The sequence below is a fragment of the Myodes glareolus genome, chromosome 6 (genome assembly GCF_982192425.1).
Source record: "Myodes glareolus chromosome 6, mMyoGla1.1, whole genome shotgun sequence".
Classification (NCBI taxonomy): Eukaryota; Metazoa; Chordata; class Mammalia; order Rodentia; family Cricetidae; genus Myodes; species Myodes glareolus.
Genome location: NC_142031.1, coordinates 43,559,644 through 43,582,201, shown reverse-complemented (window position 1 = coordinate 43,582,201; position 22,558 = coordinate 43,559,644). Strand labels below are relative to the sequence as shown.

General features: G+C 37.7%; 1 pseudogene and 1 gene segment (V, D, J or C); both read right to left on the bottom strand.

Moving 5' to 3' along the window:
* Positions 1-274: 274 nt before the first annotated feature.
* On the bottom strand, positions 275-1,047 carry LOC148121763 (immunoglobulin kappa variable 4-1-like). The segment is given in 2 exon segments: positions 275-729; positions 908-1,047. Coding segments are annotated over 2 exon segments (489 nt in total).
* A 10,264-nt stretch (positions 1,048-11,311) lies between these two features.
* LOC148121762 (uncharacterized) lies at positions 11,312-21,907 on the bottom strand (annotated as a pseudogene).
* Positions 21,908-22,558: the final 651 nt, after the last annotated feature.

Here is a 22,558-nt window from a genome sequence, read left to right as displayed (position 1 = left end):
CACATACACACAGGCAAACAAATGTATACTCACAGGGACACAGAAAAGACTACTTAATTAACTAAAATGTAATAAAAAGTAAATAATTTATGGAAAGGGAAAAGAAAAAAAACAGAAGAAATGGACACCAGAAAGGAAATAAGAAATCACAGAATTCAGTTAAAGTGTGTTAATGTGATACAGAAGGAATAGAAAGATGATATTGAATTCTTTTTTACATTTTCATTTAAGAATTATTTCATATCTAAAGACATAAGAGGGATTGAACCTGTTATTTTTGGTGAGCTCTTCAAACTTTTTCACCACTGTTTGAACACATAGTCTCAATCAGCAGGGGGAAGTGTGCAGTCCAGGGCTGTGTGGGGAAAGCAGCTGGTGAGAATCTCAGAGAGGTTTTGGTTGGAGGCTGAAGCACTGTGGGAGGAAAGCTGCGAAACTGCTGACAGTAATAATCTGCCAGATCGTCAGCCTGAACATTGCTGATGGTGAGAGTGAAATCTGTCTCAGATCCACTGCCTGTGAAGCGATCAGGGACCCCAGTGTGCCGAGTGGATGCCCAGTATATCAGTAGTTTAGGAGCCTGCCCTGGTTTCTGCTGATACCAGGTCAAGTAGTTATTGCCACTGTATAAAAGACTCTGACTGGACTTGCAACTGAGGGTGACCTTCTCTCCTGCTGACACAGCCAGGGAGGATGGAGACTGAGTCATCACAATATCTGCACAGGCACCTGCAATCAGCAATAAAAATGATGATGCATAATATGAAAAAATAAATTCAATATCTTTGTAATATCATATTGTCAGAGTATTATTGTGTAAGACAAATTCTAACATGGCACAGATTGTAAATATCTTATATCCAAAGAAGTGACTCTAAAAAGATTATAATACTTTTGAATTTCTCACCAGACACCCAGAGCAGCAGGGACAGGAGAAACTGGGTTTGTGACACCATGTTGATCCCCCTGACTGTCAGTTCTCACTGAAAGGGCTTGGTTTATAAATTGGTTGGACTGAGTTGGAGGAGCCTATGCAAAGCAGTTAGCAAATATCTAAGAAAATGCATGGGCAGTGTGTGTGACTAGCTGGTGTCAATCAACATGCAAAAATAACAACATGGGGAGTGTGAGCAATCACTGAATGATGTCATCTTACACCACTTAAACAGAAATCTCATAGGAACTCTAATGACAACTTTAGTTTAAAATCCACAATACTTTTTTTTGAAGACAAAGTGTAAATTTATTATAAAACATGTATACAACAAAGAAATCCACTGCGACAGCACTGATTTTAAAGTATAAAAAGAGACACCGCATTCACTTTCTCTTGTGAATAAAGAAAATGAAATGCCTAGGTTCTTATAAAATCCCATTATCTTCTTGGGTCCCGGACATTCACATTGGCATGTACTGATGAGAACCACATATATAGCAAACGAGAAATCAGAAACAGTTATGAAAGAGTGAAAGGAAATCAGCTACTGGTGTCCAGAGCAGCAGGTGTGGAAAGAGCATGGGGACAGCAGATGAAGAAAGCTGAATTAACGTCTTTGACAATTTAATAATTATGCAACCCTTTCCACAGCTGTCACAGGAAAGCTGGGTTAAAGGTGTTCTCAAAAACTGCAGAGTTATTGTGATTTCTCCTTTCCAAAGCAAACAAACAAGAATACTGCTGAGATCTAAAACAAGGTAAGGTTGCCATGCCAGGGAAGTTAAAGGATTCTGGTCACTCCGTGTTGCTCTACAGGTGACAGCCTGCCGAAGGGGAATTGTGGAATGGCCCTCAAAGCTCAGGTGTAGCTCGGTTTTAATGAGACTCCATTCGGTACCCTTCTTAGGTTTACCTCAAGGGAGCTGCAAAGTGACTCCTTAAATCAGTTTGTTTTGCAGAATGTTAGGAAAACTATCTAAGATTAACAATACTATAGAAGTGGTAAATTATTTAAAAAAAATCACAACCAAAGGAACTTAGAGTAAAAAATTCAATAAAAGAAAGAAATGAAGGAAGAAAGGCAAAGAGAGAGAGAGAGAGAGAATGGATGTTAAATTTGTTCAAGTTATTCTATTTTTAAAACCAAACTTAATAGAGGACAATGAACAGTGCCATCAACATTGCACTCAAGGTTCTAGACTTAAAAAAGTGAAGCCCAAAATTCACTCCATACAAATCCTGGAGAACATTAAGATTGAGAAAAGAGAATCTAAAATCTCAAGCAGTGGTACATCCTGCTGAAACAAACAAGTGTCATCTGCACAATTTAGGGAACTGAAACAAGAGGATAAATTATGGGAAATAAAAGAACAAGAAAACAAATGATTTTTTTTCAAAATTCATTGTTGTAGCCCAGCAATTGCCAGGAGAGTTTAATCCATAATGCATTTTCAATGATTATTTACAATTTAGCAGTATTGTAAAAGGGTGAAAGTCGTCTTCCTGAAATAGTGAACAATAAAAATCCTCTCCAGAAGAGAATACTGTCATCTTAAATCAAGCAACAACTTTACAGAGATCAATAGACCATGGCACCAGATATTGAAGCTATACAGAGAAAAAGATGTTTGGGTATGAATGAAAATCAGAAGCAATACCTTATTTCACAGATTATATATGGACTTCAGGTTGGTGAATTCTGAAAGAACATATAAGAAGTAAATTATAAAGCCAATATTATGTGTAAAGTACAAGAAACAGAAAAATATATAAAACATTATGTCAAGATGTGAGAATCATACCTTTAATCTTAGACCTGGAGGGATATAATAAGGAGAATTATATATTTGAGATCAGCCTGGGGCACAAGTTCTAGGCCAATCTAACCTGTGCATGGAGACAATCTTTCAAAATGCATGTTATTAATCAAGTGCCCATGAGGTAATTTAGGCATTTGCTTTCTAAGTAAAAGTAGTTTTCTGACATTAACATTTTAGCCTTAAGCCAAGATTATTATTGAAAATTAAATATACATTTAAGTAACATGTATTTCCCATTTATTTTCATTAATTATATAATTTTATAAACCTACTTTTCATATACAAAATGTAAAATTATTTCTGATAAGCGTATCCTGATCTCTTTGTAAATTTGTAACACCATTTTAAGAGAGATAAGCAACATGTGAATTAATGAAATTCCCAATCTCAAGGTCAAAACTAAAACAGATTAGTAACTCTGCTCCAGGCAGTGTCTAAAAATATGACAGATGAATAAATGCTCCTGTCAGTGTCTAACAAGATGTGCCATGCTCTCAATCTTTGCACAACTTTGTGCTTTGCTTTGTAACAGCTGCAATGAGATCAGACTGTGGTTTCATGCCATTTACTGCTGATCATTCAAATAGAACACATAGAGACTGGGTCTTACAAATCCAAATGCTCCTGCAATTAAACATATATTTTCACAGTATGTAAGGGGGGATCACAGAGAATAAAAGGACACAATATTCATGATCTTTTATGTATAGTAGAAAAAAGAATGTTTAGTTACTCCTTTTCCCATAAATCCAGTTTCCAACCTTGTGCATTAGAATCCTTAGGCTGTGATTACATGTGAACTAACTACAAACCCACTGGGTGAAAACAACACAGATTAATTTGTTCACAGTTTTGGAGCCAGAAAGTCAGATGTTGATTATCTTGATTATACGGGACACAGGACCTTCTTCCATAGACTCCACACTAAATAAACATCTAGGGAAGTCATATTTCATCCTCAAAATCAGCATAATGGGGGCTGAGGATCTTGTCATCTAATAAGGTGTAAAAGTCATGCAATCTCAACAAAGAGTGATAAAGACTAAAATGGAACCCTCCCTACTCTACTGATCTATCCTGCTACCATATGTTACTTATCTTTGGAATATCATAGACAATTTCCTGAAATTGTGTGAGAAGAACAATAGAAAAACAAGAAACAGGTGAGCTCTGTGCCCCATAGGAAACACAGCTTCATCCAGGCAAAATTTTATGGGTCTTTCAGCTCCACCATCTTTAGCATGGTAATATGAAGGAAAAGAATAAACATTTTACAATCTCTTCCAAATAAATAGTAAGAATGGAGGTAAAGAAAGCTGCTGAACATCAATAACTTGTGCTCTTCTGAAGTTAGTGACTTCTAGATGATCTTCTGTGTATTGCAGTATCTCCCAATTTGGCACCAACAGAAACCCAAGCAAACACATAAAAAAATCACTTCATTTCATGATGAATTAAAAGGAAATAATAAAAGTGACTATAAATGATGATAAAAACACAAAAGGAAGAGCAAGCAGTATATGCTGCTAGACGGACTGCAAACTGATACACAGTTACTGTGAACTTCAGTATGGAGATGCCTCAAGAAAACATGAAAATACCATATGATTTAGTTACTATGTATTTTCCAGAAAAATTGAAAATCAACTTAAAATAGATATGCTTTCACACCCATCTTTATTGCTGCACTATTCACAACAGTAAGAATTTAAATCAACCCAGTGTCTAGCAGCAGATGAATGGACTGTAAAAAGGTATAAATGTGCAAGAAAATTTAATTAGTTATAATAAATATGAATCACTTTGGGTATTATTTTTTCTCTTTGGTTAAATATATGCATTTGTTTCAGAAAAGACTCTTTGTTTATAATAGTTATTTTTCTGGGTTTGGGGATAGAGTTCAACCAACATCTTATGGTCCAGGCTGAATAGTAGTAATCTTGAGAACTTCTATAACATTGATGATTTCCTTATGGCATATTCACCAGTAAATCTGACAGCAATTGGACAAATTGGATCAGTATTCGAATCCTAGCATGAGTAATTAAGTCAGCATATTTGCAAAGTAACAGTAATCATGCAAAACTTTGTGAAAAAATTGTATCAACAAATTTACTGGTCGTACAGTGAGATTTTTTATTTATTTATTTATTTATTTATTTATTTATTTATTTTAGTTAAAAATTTCCCCCTCCTCCCCTCCTCTTATTTCTCTTCCCCTTCCCATTTCCCCCTCCCACCGTATCCAAAGAACACTCAAGGTTCCCTGCCCTGTGGAAAGTCAAAGGTCCTCGCCCTTCCATCCAGGTTTACGAAGGTGAGCATCCAAACAGACTAGGCTCCTACATAGCCAATACATGCAGCAGAATCAAAACCCAGTACCATTGTCCTTGGCTTCTCAGTCAGCCTTCCTTGTCAGCCACGTTCAGAGAGTAGGGTTTGATCACATGCTCCATCAGTCCCAGTCCAGCTGGCCTTGTTGAGCTCCCATTAGATCAGCCCCACCGTCTCAGTGGGTGGGCGCACTGCTAACAGTCCTGACTTCCCTGCTCATGTTCTCCCTCCTTCTGCTCCTCATTTGGACCTTGGGAACTCAGTCCAGTGCTACAATGTGGGTCTCTGTCTCTATCTCCTTCCATTGCTAGATGAATGTTCTATGGTGATATTCAAGATATTCATCAGTGTGGTATAGGTTAGGACCAGTTTAGGCGCCCTCTCCAAAGCTTCCCAATGGAAGAATGGATAAAGAAAGTGTGGAATATATACACATTAGAGTACTACTCAGCAGTAAACGACAATGACATCTTGAATTTTACGTGCAAATGGATGGAAATAAAAAACACTATCCTGAGTGAGGTAACCCAGACCCAAAAAGAGGAATATGGTATGTACTCACTCATAAGTGGATTCTAGCCATAATTAATGGACATTGAGCCTATAATTCATGATCCTAGAGAAGCTACATAAGAAAGTGAAACCCAAAGGAAAGCATATAGTTATCCTCCTGGATATTGGAAGTAGACAAGATTGCCAGGCAAAAATTGAGAGATTCGGGTGGGTCTCTGTCTCTATCTCCATCCATCACCGGATGAAGGTTCAATGGTAATATGCAAGATATTCATCGGGGTGGCTATAGGACAGGGCCAGTTCAGGCATCCTCTCATCAGCTGCTCAAGAAACAAGCTGGGGTCATCTCCTTGGACACCTGGGATCCCCTCTAGAGTCAAGTCTCTTACCAACCCTAAAATGGCTCCCTTAATTAAGATATCTTCTTCCCTGCTTTCATATCGAACCTTACTCCATCCCAACCATCCCATTCCCCCAAGCTCTCCCCATCCTCCTCTTCTCACTTCTCTCTCCCCATTTTCCCTAACCAAAACCCACCTCCATCCCCAAGCTCCCAATTTTTGCCTGGCAATCTTATCTGCTTCCACTATCCAGGAGGATAACTACATGTTTTTCTTTGGGTTCACCATCCTATTTAGCTTCTCTAGGATCATGAATTATAGGCTCAATGTCCTTTATTTATGACTAGAATCCACTAATGAGTGAGTACATACTATATTCATCTTTTTGGGTCTGGGTTACCTCACTCAGGATAGTGTTTTCTATTTCCATCCATTTGCATTAAAAATTCAAGATGTCATTGTTTTTTTACCGCTGAGTAGTACTCTAATATGTATATATTCCACACTTTCTTTATCCATTTTTCTATTGAGGGGCATATAGGTTGTTTCCAGATTCTGGCTATTACAAATAATACTGCTATGAACATAGTTGAACAAATGCTTTTGTAGTATGATAGGGCATCTCTTGGGTATATTCCCAAGAGTGGAATTGCTGGGTCCTGAGGGAGGTTGACTCCCAGTTTCCTGAGAAACCGCCACACTGATTTCCACAGTGGCTGCACAAGTTTGCATTCCCACCAACAATGGATGAGTGTTCCCCTCATTTCACATCCTCTCCAGCTTAGGCTATCATTGGTGTTTTTGACTTTAGCTATTCTGACATGTGTAAGATGGTATCTCATGTAGGGATCTTTAACATCCTTGATTGAACTGTTTTCTACGCATTTTGTTTTGAAGTTAAAAATGGAATTTACTCCTGAATTCTTTCTTAGTATGTTTGTTAATGTTATACAGAAAATCCACTGAATATAATGCTCTTTGTTTATATCCCGATCTTTGTTGAAATCAACTTCAGGTCTACTAGTTTTCTGGTTGAGCTTTGGGAGTTTTTTTTTAAGTATAAGACCATACTGTTTTAACTTGATAAAAAAAAAACCTTTTATTTATTTATCAATCTATTTATTTATTCATTCATTCGTTTATTTTTGGTTTTTGAGTCTGTGTTTCTCTGTAGCTTTGGAACCTGTTTTGTAACTACCTTTTGTATACCAGGCTAACCTTGAATCCAAAGAGATCCAACTGCCTCTGCCTCCTGAGTGCTGTGATTAAAGGAATGTGTCACCACTGTTCGGTTGTAATTTGGATTCTTAGTTTAATATTTATATCCTTTTATTTTACCCTTTTTCCTCTTTTCTATGACTGAGTTTTAAAAACTATATTGAATAAAAATTGGAGGGTAGGCATGTGCACTTTTCTCATTTCAGAATTGTGAAGCAGTGCTCTGCATTTCTCCACTTAATATAAGGATTTTTTATCATTTATAATATTGATTTTTGTTTTAAGTACTTTTTCTGTGTATTTATAAATTTCTTTCAGAAACCCATCTTTGTTTCATTGCTATTATTTTAATCCTATTTTAAATTGGCTTGTCAATCAACTACAGAACTGTCTAGCAGACAGTAAACACAGTCTGGTTCAGAATTGTCCAGATCTGTCATTCTCTCATCCTCTAATATCTGTTCTGTTACAAGACTCTGGTCTCTGGATCAGTAATACAGATCCCGGGTCCTAGATTATGTTTTCTGAGCCATTGCCCACAAAACTCCCTTAGATCTCATAATATGCTTCAGGGTCATGAAGTTGCAGAAGGTTCTTTTGTGCACTCTCCCATTTTGAAATGGAAACAGCATTTAGTCACCCAGGACACCTGTGAATACATCAGCTGCCTATTAAGCAAAGGATAATACAGCTCCTTCATTGCCTTCCTCATCATCCCTTTTATTAAATTTTGTCATACATATTACCCACTAGGTAGACTTCTGGGTTGTTGAAAACATTCTTTTCAATGAGTACTTTGGTCCCAGAGCAGTGACAATATCCTCTAGCAGGCAACCTATAGCCTTGTTCTTTCCTATGATCTAGCAAGGCACAGAAACGAAATATTAGAACAACCACCCAAGAAAGAGAAGAGCAGATGTCAATATCCAGAATCACCTAAGTCATCCTAACTCCAGATGCCTAGATCACAGCATAAAATAACACAAACAACCAATAGAAAGCCATTCATCAGCTCCCAGTAACTTTACAATATGGTTTAAGTCCTCCAACTTCCGACTCAAGCATGCTATTTCTCAGGATATTCTGAACCACTTTTCTGAGGAAGAGGGGCCTTCTGACTCTGTGGTAGTAAGAAAGAGAACAAAAGAGTTGAGCTAAAGATGAAGTGATAGCATTCCTTAGGGAAACTTCAATGTTACTCTGTTTTATCTTTTTCCTTCTCATCCAACTTCCCTCTCAACTACCTATGGAATCAGCTTCCCTTAGCTAAAGAGATGTTTATGTCATGATTTTAATGTTTTTATTTGTTTTAATTTTGATACAGTTTTTACATGATACATAACATTGAAATACTGACAGAAAGTACCAACTCTTTTGGATGGAAAGATTTCAGCAACAGAAAAAAAAACCTAAAAACAAACAAACACAAAATCTCAAAGGGAAATTCCATCTGCTGTCAGTGAAGAGCTGTCATGTCTTATTACATGGCAGCTTACATGATGGTTGTATCTGCTCCAGAACATTAGTTTCTATTAGACAATTTTCTTCTCTTCACACTGAGTAAGCTATGTCTGTGCCTTAAACATGTTCTGTATGTGAATAAATGCATATATGAATGCACACATTTAAAGGAACTTCAGCTATTCTGGTATTTGCCATTTTTTTAACTCAAAGTAATAACAACTGTGTTTTTAAAGATCCAATGCCAGACTTCTGCCGTATTTCCTAAGTAAAATAACTGCTACCATTTTTACTTCAGTTGTACTGGCTTAAAATGACCCTGTCACCTGAAAGCATTTACAACACTTTCAAGGCATTTTGGAATTTACTTAAAAATCTTCAGAGTGTTCATAGTTTTATATAATCTGTTTGAAAAATTTTATTTTGATTAACAACTGAAAGTTGTTTTCCACATTGAGAAGTTTTTTTGAGGGGAGTTTTATGATATAGAAAACCAAGATTTATGCCTAAATCTCTTTAGTCAGTAATTTAAACATTTAAAAACTTGTGGCATTTGATCAGTAAAAAAAAACATAACCAGAAGTTGTTGAAATAATCTTCAGTAATTTTTTTGGCTTCAAATAGATGAAAATTGTCTCAGAGTTAAAGCCTAAAACAGGAAAGCAGCAGAGTACCAGAATTTTGATAATATATAATGTGGGATTTCTCTCAGAATGCTGTAATTACCATTAAAGAATAAAGAAACTGCTTTGGACCTATAGTAGGGCAGAACCTACCTAGGTGGGAAAAACTAAGCTGAATGCTAGAGGGAAGAAGGGCAGAGTTAGAGAGAAGCCATGAAGACACCGGAGAGAGATGTGCTGAAACTTTGCTGATATGTCACAACCTCATGGTGATGCACAGATTAATGGTGATGAGTTAAATTAATATGTAAGCTTGAATTAATAGGAAAGTAGGGCTAACAGACAAAGCATTCTTTTAATTAATAAAATTTCTGTGTGATTATTTTGGGTCTAAGCTAGCTGGGCGGCTGGGACAAACAAGCAGCCCTCCTTCCAACACATGCACACACCTGGCAAAGAATCTGGTTTGTGTATACAACTTAATCTCTTCAAAGCTATAACTCTTTTAATTGGTTGAATATGAGCAGTAAATATTCTATATATTGACACAAATCCCCAGTTGTCATTTAAAGGCAGGCTGTGCCTGGTAAACATTCTCAACTGAAGCAGACACCAAGAGAAAAAAAAGAGGCAGGCCAAACTCTTACTTATTATTGAAGAAAGGCAACACATAGGCAGAACAACCTCCCATACCACATATCTTGATGGTGGGAGCCATTATGGAGCTATCATGAAACTTGGCAGCAGTGAAATTCCTAGGAATCCAAAAGGATAACACCAGCTATGCCCTTAAGCAAGAGTGGAGAGATTGCCTAAACTGGTCTGCCCCTGAAGTCAGATTTCAGCATCACAAAACCTTCACTTATCAACTAATGTAAGTAGATGCAGAGAGCCACAGCTAAGTACTGGACCAAGATGACAGAGACCTGTCAAAGAGAGAAAAATGGTTATATCAGTAAGAAGTCAAGACTATTATGGTCATACCCACAGAAATAGCTGATCTGAGCTAGTGGGAGCTCACTGACTCTGGACTGATAGTAGGGGAACCTGTATGGGATCAAACTATGTCCTCCATATATTGGTGACCTTTGTGTGGCTTGGACAGTCTGTGGGGACACTAGCAGTGGGATAAGAACTTATCCTTATTGCTTGAACTGGTTTTCTGGAGTCCATTCTTTTTGGAGGCATAATTTGCTCAGCCTAAATATATGGTAGAAGGCCTTGGTCCTGCCTCAAAGTGATGTGTCAAACTATGTTGACTCCCCGAGGAAACCCTTACATTCTCTGAGGTGTGGGTGGGGGGGGTGGGGGACTGTGATTGTGGGGGAGCAGGAGGAGGGAGATTGTGATAACTGGGATAGGTATGAAAAATGAGGAAAGATCATTTTGAAATTATGTTAAAATTAAAAGAATATTGAGTACAATTAATTCATTTCTATTAGAGATTTCAAGGAGCAGAAAGATCCGTCAGATGTCAAAGACACTTGCAACCAAGCCTTATGTCATACCCTACTTTGATCCCCAGACCCAAATGACACAGAAACAATCATGTGCAAGTGTCCTCTGAAGTCCACAACTATGCCATGTCAAAGTGTACCTAGAATCATGCCCACATATACACACAAACAAATGCATACTCACAATGACACAGAAAAGACTACCTAATTTATCAAAATATAAAAAGGTAAAATAATTTATGGAAACAGAAAGAAAAAGAAACAGAAGAAATGGACACCAGTAAGGAAATAAGAAAGCACCACAGAATTCAATAAAACAGCTGAAATATTTTTCCTCGAGCCTCCACCTTTGCATTTGTCATTACTTAGTCACATGGAGTCTTATATATTAGATACAGAATGTTCAGAACTGTAAAAATAAATTCCTCATATTCAGACAAAAGAGCTTGTGTTAATGTGTTACAGAAGGAATAGAAAGATAATACTGAGTTCTTATTTACATTTTTATTTAAAGTTATTTTTTCATACGTAAATATATAAGAGACATTGAACCCATTATTTTTGCTGGGCTCTTTAGACTTTTAGCTACTGTTTTAACACACCAGTCTCAGGCAGCAGGGGGACATTTGCAGGTCCAGGGCTGTGTGATGCAGGCAGCTGGTGAGACTCTTCTCAGGGAGGTTTTTGTTGGAGGCTGAAGTACTGTGGGAGGAGTACCAAGATGCTGCTGACAATAATACTCTTCCAGGTCTTCAGTCTGGACACTGCTGATGGTGAGAATGAAATCTGTCTCAGACCTACTGCCTGTGAAGCGTTCAGAAACCCCAGTGAACCGAGTGTATGCATAGTAGATCAGTAGTTTTGGAGACTGTCCTGGTTTCTGCTGGTACCAAGCCAAGTAGTTAGTTTTACCAGATAAAAGATTCTGACTGTACTTGCAGCTGATAGTGACCTTCTCTCCTGATGACAGCCATGGAGGATGGAGACTGGGTCATCACGATATCTGCACTGGCAACTGCAAACAGGAATAACATGCATGCACAGAAATGATAACACTTAAAACTTGTCATTTCATAACCTTATATTGTCATATTCAAGAGTGTATTTCTTGCATACATTGTAAAATTCTTGTATAAAAGAAGTGACTCCAAACATATAAATTTGTCACCAGACACCCAGAGGAACAGGCACATGAGGACCTGGGTCTGTGACTTCATATTGCTCTGCCTGCCTCTCTGACACACCCACGTTCTCACTGAAAAGTCTTGGTTTATAAATTCTGATCAACAGGACTGGGCTGGAGGGGCCCATGCAAAACAGTCAGTAAATACATAATGAAATCTTTGGGCAGTGTGTGTGAATGGCAAGTGCCACTCAATACAAAATAACATCATGGGCAGTGTGAGCAATCACTGATATAGTTTACTGCTCTCAAGCAGAAATCTATTAGGTACTCTAATAACATCTTTGGGATGAAGTCCAAGACATATTTAAATCAGCTTGATTTTGCAGCAATGTTAACAAAGCTTTCTCAGATAAATTGTACTATGGAATTGATATGATATGCTCAAAAATTCACAGCAAAAGAAACTAAGGAAGGGGAGAGGGTTAGAGAGAAGGGAGTAGGGTAGGATTGGGGAAAGTTTGAGGGATTGGGATGGGGGAGGGAGGAAGGATGGATATGGGAGCAGGGAAGCATATATCTCAACTAAGGGAGCCATTTTAGAGTTTACAAGAGACTTGATTCTAGAGGGGTTCCCAGGTCCAAGGAGAGATCCCCAGATTGTTTCCTGGACAGCAGAGGAGAGGGTGCCTGAACTGGCCTTAGCCCATACTGACGAATATTTTGCATATCACCTTAGAACCTTCATCTGGCGATGGATGGAGATAGAGACAGAGACCCACATTGGAACACTGGACTTAATTCCCTAGGTCCAAATGAGAAGTAGAAGGAGGGAGAACGTGAGCAAGGAAGTCAGGATCAGAGGGAACCTTCACCCGACGATGGATGGAGGTTGAGACAGAGACCCACATTGGAGCACTGAACTGAGCCCCCAAGATCCAAATGAGGAGCAGAAGGAGGGAGAACATGAACAAGAAAGGCAGGACCGTGAGGAGTGTGTTCACCTACTGATACAAGGGGACTGATCTAATGAGAGTTCACCAAGGCCAGCTGGACTGGGACTGAACGAGCACGTGATCAAATCGGATTCTCTGAATGTAGCCATCTTCTCTGAATGTGGCTAGCATGTGGACTGTCTGAGAAACCACTGATAATGGCACTGGGACTTGTTTCCTCTGCATGTACTGGATTTTTGGGATTCTAGTCTTGTTTGGATGCTAACCTTCCTAGACCTGGAGGGGGGGGAACTTGAACTACCCACAGGGCAGGAAACCCTGACTGCTCTTAGGGCTGGAGAGGGGGGAGGAGAGGGAGTGGGGGGAGTGGAGGGGACTGGGAGGAGGGGCGGAAGTGGAAACTTTTATAAATTAATAAAAAAAGGAGTTCTGCAAAAAAAGAAAAAGAAAGTAAGGGTAAGAAAACATGCAAGGAAATAAAGGCAGAGTGGAGAAAGGTAAAGAGAAAAAGAAGTGAGAACATGAGTATTAAGGCTAAATTTGTTTATCTCCTATCTTTAAATCCATTATTTTTTTAAAACTTTTTTTATATTTTAAATATCAATCCCTGCTCCCACTCCTTCTTTTCATCTGCTCCCCTAAACCTACCCCCATCTGCTGCTTCATGAAAGTAAAGACTCCTCTGGGAAATCAACTAAGTCTGTGCCATCAAGTCATTGAGAGAGGATCAAGGCCCTTCCTGCCCCCATGCCAAGACTGAACAAAATATCTCTCCATAGAGAATTGGCTCCACAAAGCCAATTTATAACTTCAGTAATATGAGAGGATATAATATTATTTCAAAAAAATCAGTAGCCCTCCAATGTACAAATGATAAATGGACAGAAAATAAATCAGAGAAGTATCATCCTTCACAATATCCACAACAACACAAAATATATTGGGTTACCTCTAAAAAAAAGTTAAATACCTGTACGACAAGAACATTAAGACTTTGAAGAATGAAATTGAAAAGGATATCAGAAAATGGAAAGCTCTCCCATGTTCTTAGATAGGTAGGATCAACATAATCAAAAAGGCAATCCTACCAAAAGCAAACTACAGATTCAATGCAATCTCCATTAATATCATAGAATAGTTATTAACATACCTTGAAATAACAATGACAAATTTTATACGGAGAAACAAAAAACCCAGGATAGCCAATAAAATACTGAACAATAAAGGAACATCTGGAGGCATCACCATACCTAACTTAAAGCTCTATTATAGAGAAATAATAGAAAAAAGATTGGTATTGGCATAAATAGAAACAGGTGGACCAATGAAATCAAATAAAAGACCTGAATATTAACCCACACAACTATGAATGCCTGATTTTTGACAAAGAAGCTAAAAATATAAAATGGAAAAAAAGAAAGCATCTCTAGCAAATTGTACTAGCATAAAAGGATGTCAACATGTAGAAGAATGAATATAGACCTATATTTATCCAAATGTACAAAATTCAATTCCAAATAGATCAAAGACCTCAATATAAATCCACCACATGGAAACTCATAGAAGAGAAAGTAAAAAGTACTCTTTAATGCACTGGCGCAGGGAACATCTCCTAAATATAAAACCAGTAGCACAGTCACTGAAAGCAACAATTAATAAATCGAACATCCAGAAACTGAGAAACTTCTTTAAAGACATGGCAACAGTCAAAAAGACAAAACGGTTGCCTAAAAATGGGAAAATATTCCATCAACTCCACATCTGACAGAGGGCTGCTCTCTGAAATATATAAAGAAGTTGAGAAACTAGACATCAAACTATCAAATAATTCACTGAAAAAATGGGGTACACATCTAAGAAGACAATTCTCAACAGAAGAATCTCAAATGGCCATAAGACACTTAAGTAAATGCTCAACATCTTTAGTCATCAGGGAATCACAAATCAAAATGACTCTGATATACCATCTTACACCAATCAGAATGGCTAAGTTCAAGAACACTGATGACAGTGGAGGCACATTTTACCCTGTAACCAGTAACACATCCTCAGACTTCGCAGTTCCTGTCAATCAGCATCCAGCATAGGAATCCCAGCTTCTCCCGTGGGCAGAGTCACAAATACCTTGACAATGTTCCAACTATGAAACACAAAGCAGATAATGATTGATGGAGGAGGGTTAACTGTCTATGTGTTACTTTCATTGGTAAATAAAGAAACTGCCTTGGCTTTTGATAGGACAACATCCTAGATAGGCAGAGTAGACAGAACAGAATGCTGGGAGGAAGAAGGCAATGAGGCAGAAGCCATGCAGCTAGCCGCCAGGTCAGACATGCTGAATATTTCCCGGTAAGCCACCACCTCGTGGTGAGATACAGATTATTAGAAATGGGTTGAATCAATATGAGAGAGTTAGCCAATAAGATGCTACAGATAATGGGCCAGGCAGTGTTTCAATGAATACAGTTTCCGTGTAATTATTTCAGGGGTAAAGCTAGCTGGGAGGCGGGCAGCGGAAAGCGGCCCACTGCTCCTTTTACAAATGATGCTAGGTTTGTGTCCCTGTGGACACTCAGCATACCATCCATTCCACATAGGACTACAGCTCTTAAGAAAAACCTCAACTTAGCTAGGAAGTGAGGCTTTTTTTATAATCAACATTTCTCTTCTCTATGTCACCTGGACTGGAGGTACTGACAATGTGAATAAAAGTCAGATATTTCTGTTCTGTCTCAAATCTTGATATCTTTGAAGAATATCATTCAACTTGAAACACCGAGTGAAGCTCAGTATTCTCCAATCAAGGACAGAAGTACACTGCAACTTGACTGTACCCAGAGGGCCCATTTGGTAAAGCCTTAGTCTCCAGGATGTTGTTTTTGCTGTTGTTGTGGTTTTTTTTTTTTTTTTTTTTTGGTGAAACACGTATAATTACTGGTCCCCTAGGAAGGTTTGAGGTCATTAACTCTGTGTTCTTGGGAGAATTGTGTGACAGTGATCTCCCTCTCTTTCCTCTCCACAAAGTTCTTAGCTTTGCTTCAAAGACTCCTATCCCAATGCCTCACCACAGCTGCACACAGGGCCTTACTCCCATTGAGCAGAAAATCCAAAGGAGCAAATATTAAACTCATTATCTCCTTTTCTTTTAGTGATTGAAACAGGGAGGCACACCACGCTTCATACTTTCAATGTAATTCAAGCCAAGAGATGCTTAAGTTATAGCACAGCTGAGCACTGCAACACTCATTTACATGGAAGGTAATGCAATGATTTTCACCACTGTTTTTCCAACTCTCTGAGCAGTGTCTCTAGAATAATGATGTGGATTGAATTCTTGTGTCACACAGTTACCACATCCTGCAAGACATTCTCTATTAGTGTCTAAATATCTAAAGAGTTTTCCATCCTCTGTCTTCTACAACTTCATTATTTAACATCCCAATGATTTCATGCATGGATCTTTATCTTGTTTTTTTTTTTTAATTTGCTCCTAGGCATTTTGTTTTGAAGTTGTGAATGCAATTCACCCCTCACTTCTTTCTTAGGAAGATTTTTACTTTTATGCAGAAAATCTACTGACTTTTGTCTGTTGACTTTTTATAGGGCTCTTGGTTTTTATCCTGCCCTTTACTGATAGAATTTTAAGGACTAAGAAATTTCTGACTGAATTCTGAGAGTCTTTAAGAGTAAGAATATATTGTGCTCATTTGACATTTTGCATTTTTTCTCAGTCATGTTTGTGAATTTCTCTGACTAAGAGTGAGATTGGACATGTGCCCTTCTCTCATTTCAGAATTGTGAATCGGTGCTCTGTTTTGTCCTACTTAGTTTAACTATATTTCTCTCATTCATAATTTTGGTGTTTGCTTTAAATTATTTTGCAGTGTTATTACAAATTTCTTTCATTGCTGTTTTTTTATCCCATTTTAACTGGCTTGTCAATGAATTACTACACTGTCCAACAGACAAACAATAAAAACAGTCTGTCTGAGAATTATCCAGATCTATCATTCCTTCATTCTCTATGACCTCTGTTTCTAAAAGGCCCCTGAACTCTGGATCAGTAATACAGTTCCATGGATAGGGACCAAGATCTATGTTTCTTGACCTGACACCCACACAGCTTCCATAGCTCTCTGGAGATGCTTCAGGGACATGCAGTTGCACAAGCCTCTCATATGTACTCTCTCATTTTGAACTGAAGACAGCAGACCTTTCTGAAATTAGCCAGCCATGACCTTTGCATGTGTGTAGGATTCCTATTAATCCAAGGTTTATTCAATTCCTTCACAGCCTTCTTAATATCTTCATCCATCATCAAGGAGAAACTCGACATAATCCATCCCACCAAGCAGACTATCCCACCAAGCAGACTCTCAGGTTGTTGAAGACATTCATCTCATCCAGTACTTGGGTTTCATATCAGTGAAGACATTCTCAAAAAAACCATCACATTGCTCTTGTCCCTCCATGTCATTCAAGAACAGTGTGACCCACCAGCTGTCTGTGTACTGTTTGGAGATTTATTTGTTGTTTTCAATCAAGATGGTCTGGTTAAGGGTCAGCATACTGTGTAATAAAAAAAATCTGTCTCCTTGATGACATGCTCTAATTTTGAAAGAAAATGAATAGTTAACATTGTCTCTCTCGGTCCTGACAATAGAAACCAAGTATTCTTCATTTTTCTAACATACAAGGCTGCACATGCCAGTTGCTGTGTTCTATATTCTTAACTATATTCAGGAAACATTCTTCTACTGCTGGCTTATTATGGGATTTATCCTGAGTTTAAATGAGTGTTCTATACTTACCAAGATGATGACAGGATTTCTGCTTCTGAAGCACTTTGTGTTGAATTGGAGCTAGTATTTTGGGTTTGGGTATCTATCTATATATTTATCTAACTATTTATTTATTTGTTAAAAATTTCCACCTCCTCCCCGCCTCCCTTTTCCCTCCTCCTTCCCACAACTCCCTCCCTCTCTAATCCTAAGAGCAGTCAGGGTTCTCTGCCCCACAGGAAGTCCAAGGTCTTCCCCCCTCCATCCAGGTATATAAAGGTGAGCATCTAAACAGACCAGGCTCCCACAATATCGGTCCATGCAGTAGAATCGAAACCCAGTGCCATTGTCCTTGACTTCTCAGTCAGGCCTCATTGACAGTCACATTCAGAGTGTCCAGTTTGATAACATGCTCCATCACTCCTAGTCTAGGTTTGACTTATAACACTGTAGTCCAAAGTCAATGTGTACACATTTGAAACTGTTATATACTTTTGGTGACTCATTTTCTTTATGGATGTCTTGGCCCATTGATTCAATACTGTTCAGATTCCAATGTAATAGTTTCCATCATATGAGGTGATATTTTGTGTGCATTAACAAATAAAGCTTGTCTGAATATCAGAGTGCAGAATTAGTCACAATTGTTAACCACAGAAGCTAGACAGTGGTGGCTTACAACTTTAATTCCAGCTTTTGGGAACACAGAGGCAGACAGATTTCTGTTAATACAAGGCCACCCATGGCTATACAAAATTGATTCAGTCTAAAAGAAAAACAGATCACACAAAAGTGATCCCAGAACTTAGTATCACATGCCTTTAATCTGAACACTAGGGAGGTAGAGACAGGAGTGATATTGCTTGGCACAGAGAGGAATACAAAGAGAGGAGACAGGAACTCAGGAATTCAATCTGAACAGTCAGTCTGAGAATACATTCTGAAGAGGTAGTCTGAAGACAGGATCACCCCTTTGATCTGATCATTGGTAGAGGTAAGAACTCTAGTGGTTGGCCATTCTGCTTCTCTGACCCTTCACCTTTCTTCCCTGTTAGCTGACTCCAAGTTTTATTAATTAAGACCATTTGGAATTTGTGCTACAAGCATAATTCTGCCAGCTTGGTTTTGGACTCCTATTCTCTCAGTAGATTTACTTCCAACATTTGACTCTGAGCACATGTGTATAGTTAAAATGTAGTTGTGGTTGAATGAAAGAGTTGTATATATTTTCAATCTAGTCTAAAAATTTGTGTGTCCTTCTTGAGAAACGGGATCATATTAGGTTATTAATAAATATTTATTAATTTCTATAATTTTGTTGAGGAGTCTTAATGTAAGAGATTGTTGATTTATCTTCCTCTACCCTACCCCTCAACTACATTGGTCTTCCTGGCTTATATTGTTGGACATGCTGATATCTCTTTTCCTGATAATAATCATTCATCTAGTTCCCCAATTGAAAGTATGATTTTTCTGTGCTCTCCTGAATGAGATGATTTTTATTTTTCTATGTACATAGTATTACTGCTGTATTTTCTAAAGTGCTATTTTCATGGTCTTGAATTGCCATACTTTGTGATTTTCTTGTGATATCCTTATTTCTTCCTCAATTTAAAATACAATTTGCCTGAACTTAGCTCAAATATTCCTGTATATTTGTGAAATAGATTGTTCCATGCGTTTCCAGTCTTTAAGGTTTTGAATGAGAGTTCAGGTGTCATTCTCAATTGTTTGTCTTTGAAGTTGACTTAGCACCTTTCCATTACATGTTTTGATGTGTATTCTTTATTTTGTAGTTTTTTTTTACACAATAATCACAATCTATGACATGGAGAGATTACTCCCCAGTGATCTCTATCTGGGTAGCTAAATTCCTTTTTTCATTTCTCATTTTTTCTAAATATAATTTTTTCTATTATTACTTTATTCAATATAATCTCTATGTCTTTAGATTTTTCAGCTCTTCTATATCTTATACTTCTTAGTATTGGTATCTACATCATATGCTAGAATTCTTTGACATTATAACCATTGTATATTTTTTAACCAATGATGTTTCAGCTGTGTTATTTGCAATTTCAGTCTTCATACAGGATATACTTTCCTCCATTTTATTGAGACTTATGGAGATTTCTTTGTTCTGTGTGAAAGGAAAAGTATAGGCTAAGGATCCAAAGATAAGTTCTCTGCACAAAGCATATGTTTCTTTTTTCCCAGATGGCAGAGGGCAAGGAATAAGAGAAAAGGCAGAATATAGAGGAAGTGTGAGAAGGGGATTGCAACCCTGGAAAGGGGATAGGAGTATTTTTCATGGATTATAAAGGACTGTCTCTAAATGAAGAGACAGACATAGCACATAGGAAAATGGTAGTTAATGAAGGCAGAAACACGGTGTTAGGATGAGATGCTTAATTTAATTAATTAGAGAGCAGAAAGGTGTCTTCTTTCTCAAAATTGTGAGAAAGATTCAGAGTCTACAGAAGGAGATATGATCCCAAAAACAAAGGCAACAAATTCCACAAATTCCTTCCTTTACATACTTAGAATATACATATTTTAGAATCTGTGAAGACTTTGTATATATATATATATATATATATATATATATATATATACATATATATTTCTGCATGAGTTTGATTATGCTTTTGTGTGTGAATGTATGTGTGTATTCAAATGTGTGTGTATGTGGATATATGTGGATATATGTGTACTTATGTTTATAAGTGTACATACATAATTGTGTATGTGGGTGTGGGTGTATGGGCATGGATGTGTGAGTATGGGTGTGTGGGAATGGGTGTGTGGGTATGGGAGTGGATATAATATGAGAGACAGAGAGATAAAATTAGATGATACTCTGGAAGAAAAAATTGCATGAAAGGGAAGGAGAAATGGGGAAGGTTAAGTATATATGTTCAAAATATATGATATACTGGAAAAACCTTGCTTTTAAGAAAATTGTGTACAGTGAATTTAAATCAATAAAAGATTTTAACGGGCAGCAAGACATGTCAAAGACACTTCACAGAAAGCCTGATATCAAACCTCAATTTGAGTCCCAGAACCCAAATGACAAAGACAAGATCAAGTCCAGGCTGTCCTGTAACCTCCATTTCTATACCATGTCAGATGTACACCTAGAAATATGCACACACTTACATACTGAAACACAAATGTATAATCTCATGGTCACAGAGAAAGTTACTTAAATGATTAGAATACAATAAAAAGTTAATGAAAAAACAGAAGAAATGGATGCCAGTAAGGAAGTAAGACGCTCTCTAGAATCCATTAATTTTGGGAACACATTTCTCTAGATCTTCCAAAATGAAATACAACTTGGAGTCATCATCACTTCAGCCCATAGAGTCTTCCGATTGACACCAGAACCCCAGAAGGGTAAAAAACTAAACACCTCATATTTTCAAGAAACAAAGCTTGTGGTAACTTAGTTCTCCTTTGCAGTTTTGTATAAAACTTTCATACCAAAATACAAAAGAGACATTGAACCCACTACAATTTGCTGAGCTCTGCAAACTTTTTCAGCAGAGTTTCAGGTACACTGACTCTAAGGCAGAAGGGGGAAGTGTAAAAGACCAGGGCTATGCATGATGAAGGCAGATGGTGAGGCTCTCAGGAGAGGTTTTTGTTGGAGGCTGAAGCACTGTGAGAGGAAAATAATTAAATTGCATACAGTAATAATCTGCCAGGTCTTCAGCCTGGACACTGTTGATGGTGAGAGTGAAATCTGTCCCAGATCCACTGCCTATGTAGCGATCAGGGACCCCATTGTCCCGAGTGGATGCATGGTAGATTAGTAGTTTAGGAGACTGCCCTGGTTTTTGCTGGTACCAGTTCAAGTGGTTCTTCTTGGAGTTACTGCTGTAAAGACTCTGACTGGCCCTACAGCTGATAGTGATCTTCTCTCCTACTGACACAGTCAAGGAAGATGGAGACTGGGTCATTGTGATATCTGCACAGGCACCTGCAATCAGGAAAACAAATGGTCATAAGTAATAAAAAACACACAAAATTTAATACAGGTGAAATTTGTCATTTTATAGCCTCATAATGTCATATTGCCAGAGTGTATATCTTTTACAGTGGTGTAAGAAATAGTGTCCTAGCACACATTGTAAATTTCTTTTATACAAAGAGATGACTCCAAAAAGATTATAATACATTTAAGTTTCTCACCAGAGACCCAGAGCAGCAGAGACATAAGAATTTGAGTCTGTGACTCCATATTGTTTCCCCTGCCTGTCTGATGTAGCTCAGTTCTCAGCAAAAAGGCTTGCTTTATACATTCTGAGCAGCTGGGCTGGGCTGGAGTTTCTCATGCAAAGCAGTAATCAGATACATAAATAAATGTCTAGACAGTGTGTTCGAATGACTGGTGTCAATCAGCAGGCAAAAATACAGTCATGGGTAGTGTGAGCAATTCCTGAACGAGATCAACGTACTGCTCTCACAGACAGAAATCAATGAGGTATTCTAATATCAACTTTAGGCTAAAATACCTTACATATTTAAGTCAGTTTGCTTTTGCAGCAATGTTTGGAAATTTATCTCATATTAACAGTACTAGGTATATAATAAAATAAATTAAAAATTCACAACAGCAAAAGAAAACTAGAGTAAGAAAATATAAAGTAGAATAAAGGAGGAGTGGACAGAGGAGAATAGGAAAGGTAGAGAGAGTGTGCATTGAGGCTAAATTTGTTTATTATCTCACATCTTTAAATTTACTCTTATACTGAAGACAATGAACAACGAACTCCAGTTTCTTAGCTACACAAGGAACAGAGATTCAAAGAGCAGCTCAGAATTCACTCTGTGAAAATTCTGGGGAACATTAATTTAAGATTGGAATGAGAGCTTTAATCTCAAAGCAAAGGCAAACTCAGCAGAAACTAAAAAGTATCCTTCATAAAATTTCAGGGAACTTAAAGAGGATACTGAATTTGGGAAAAAGGGAGTGGAACTAAACA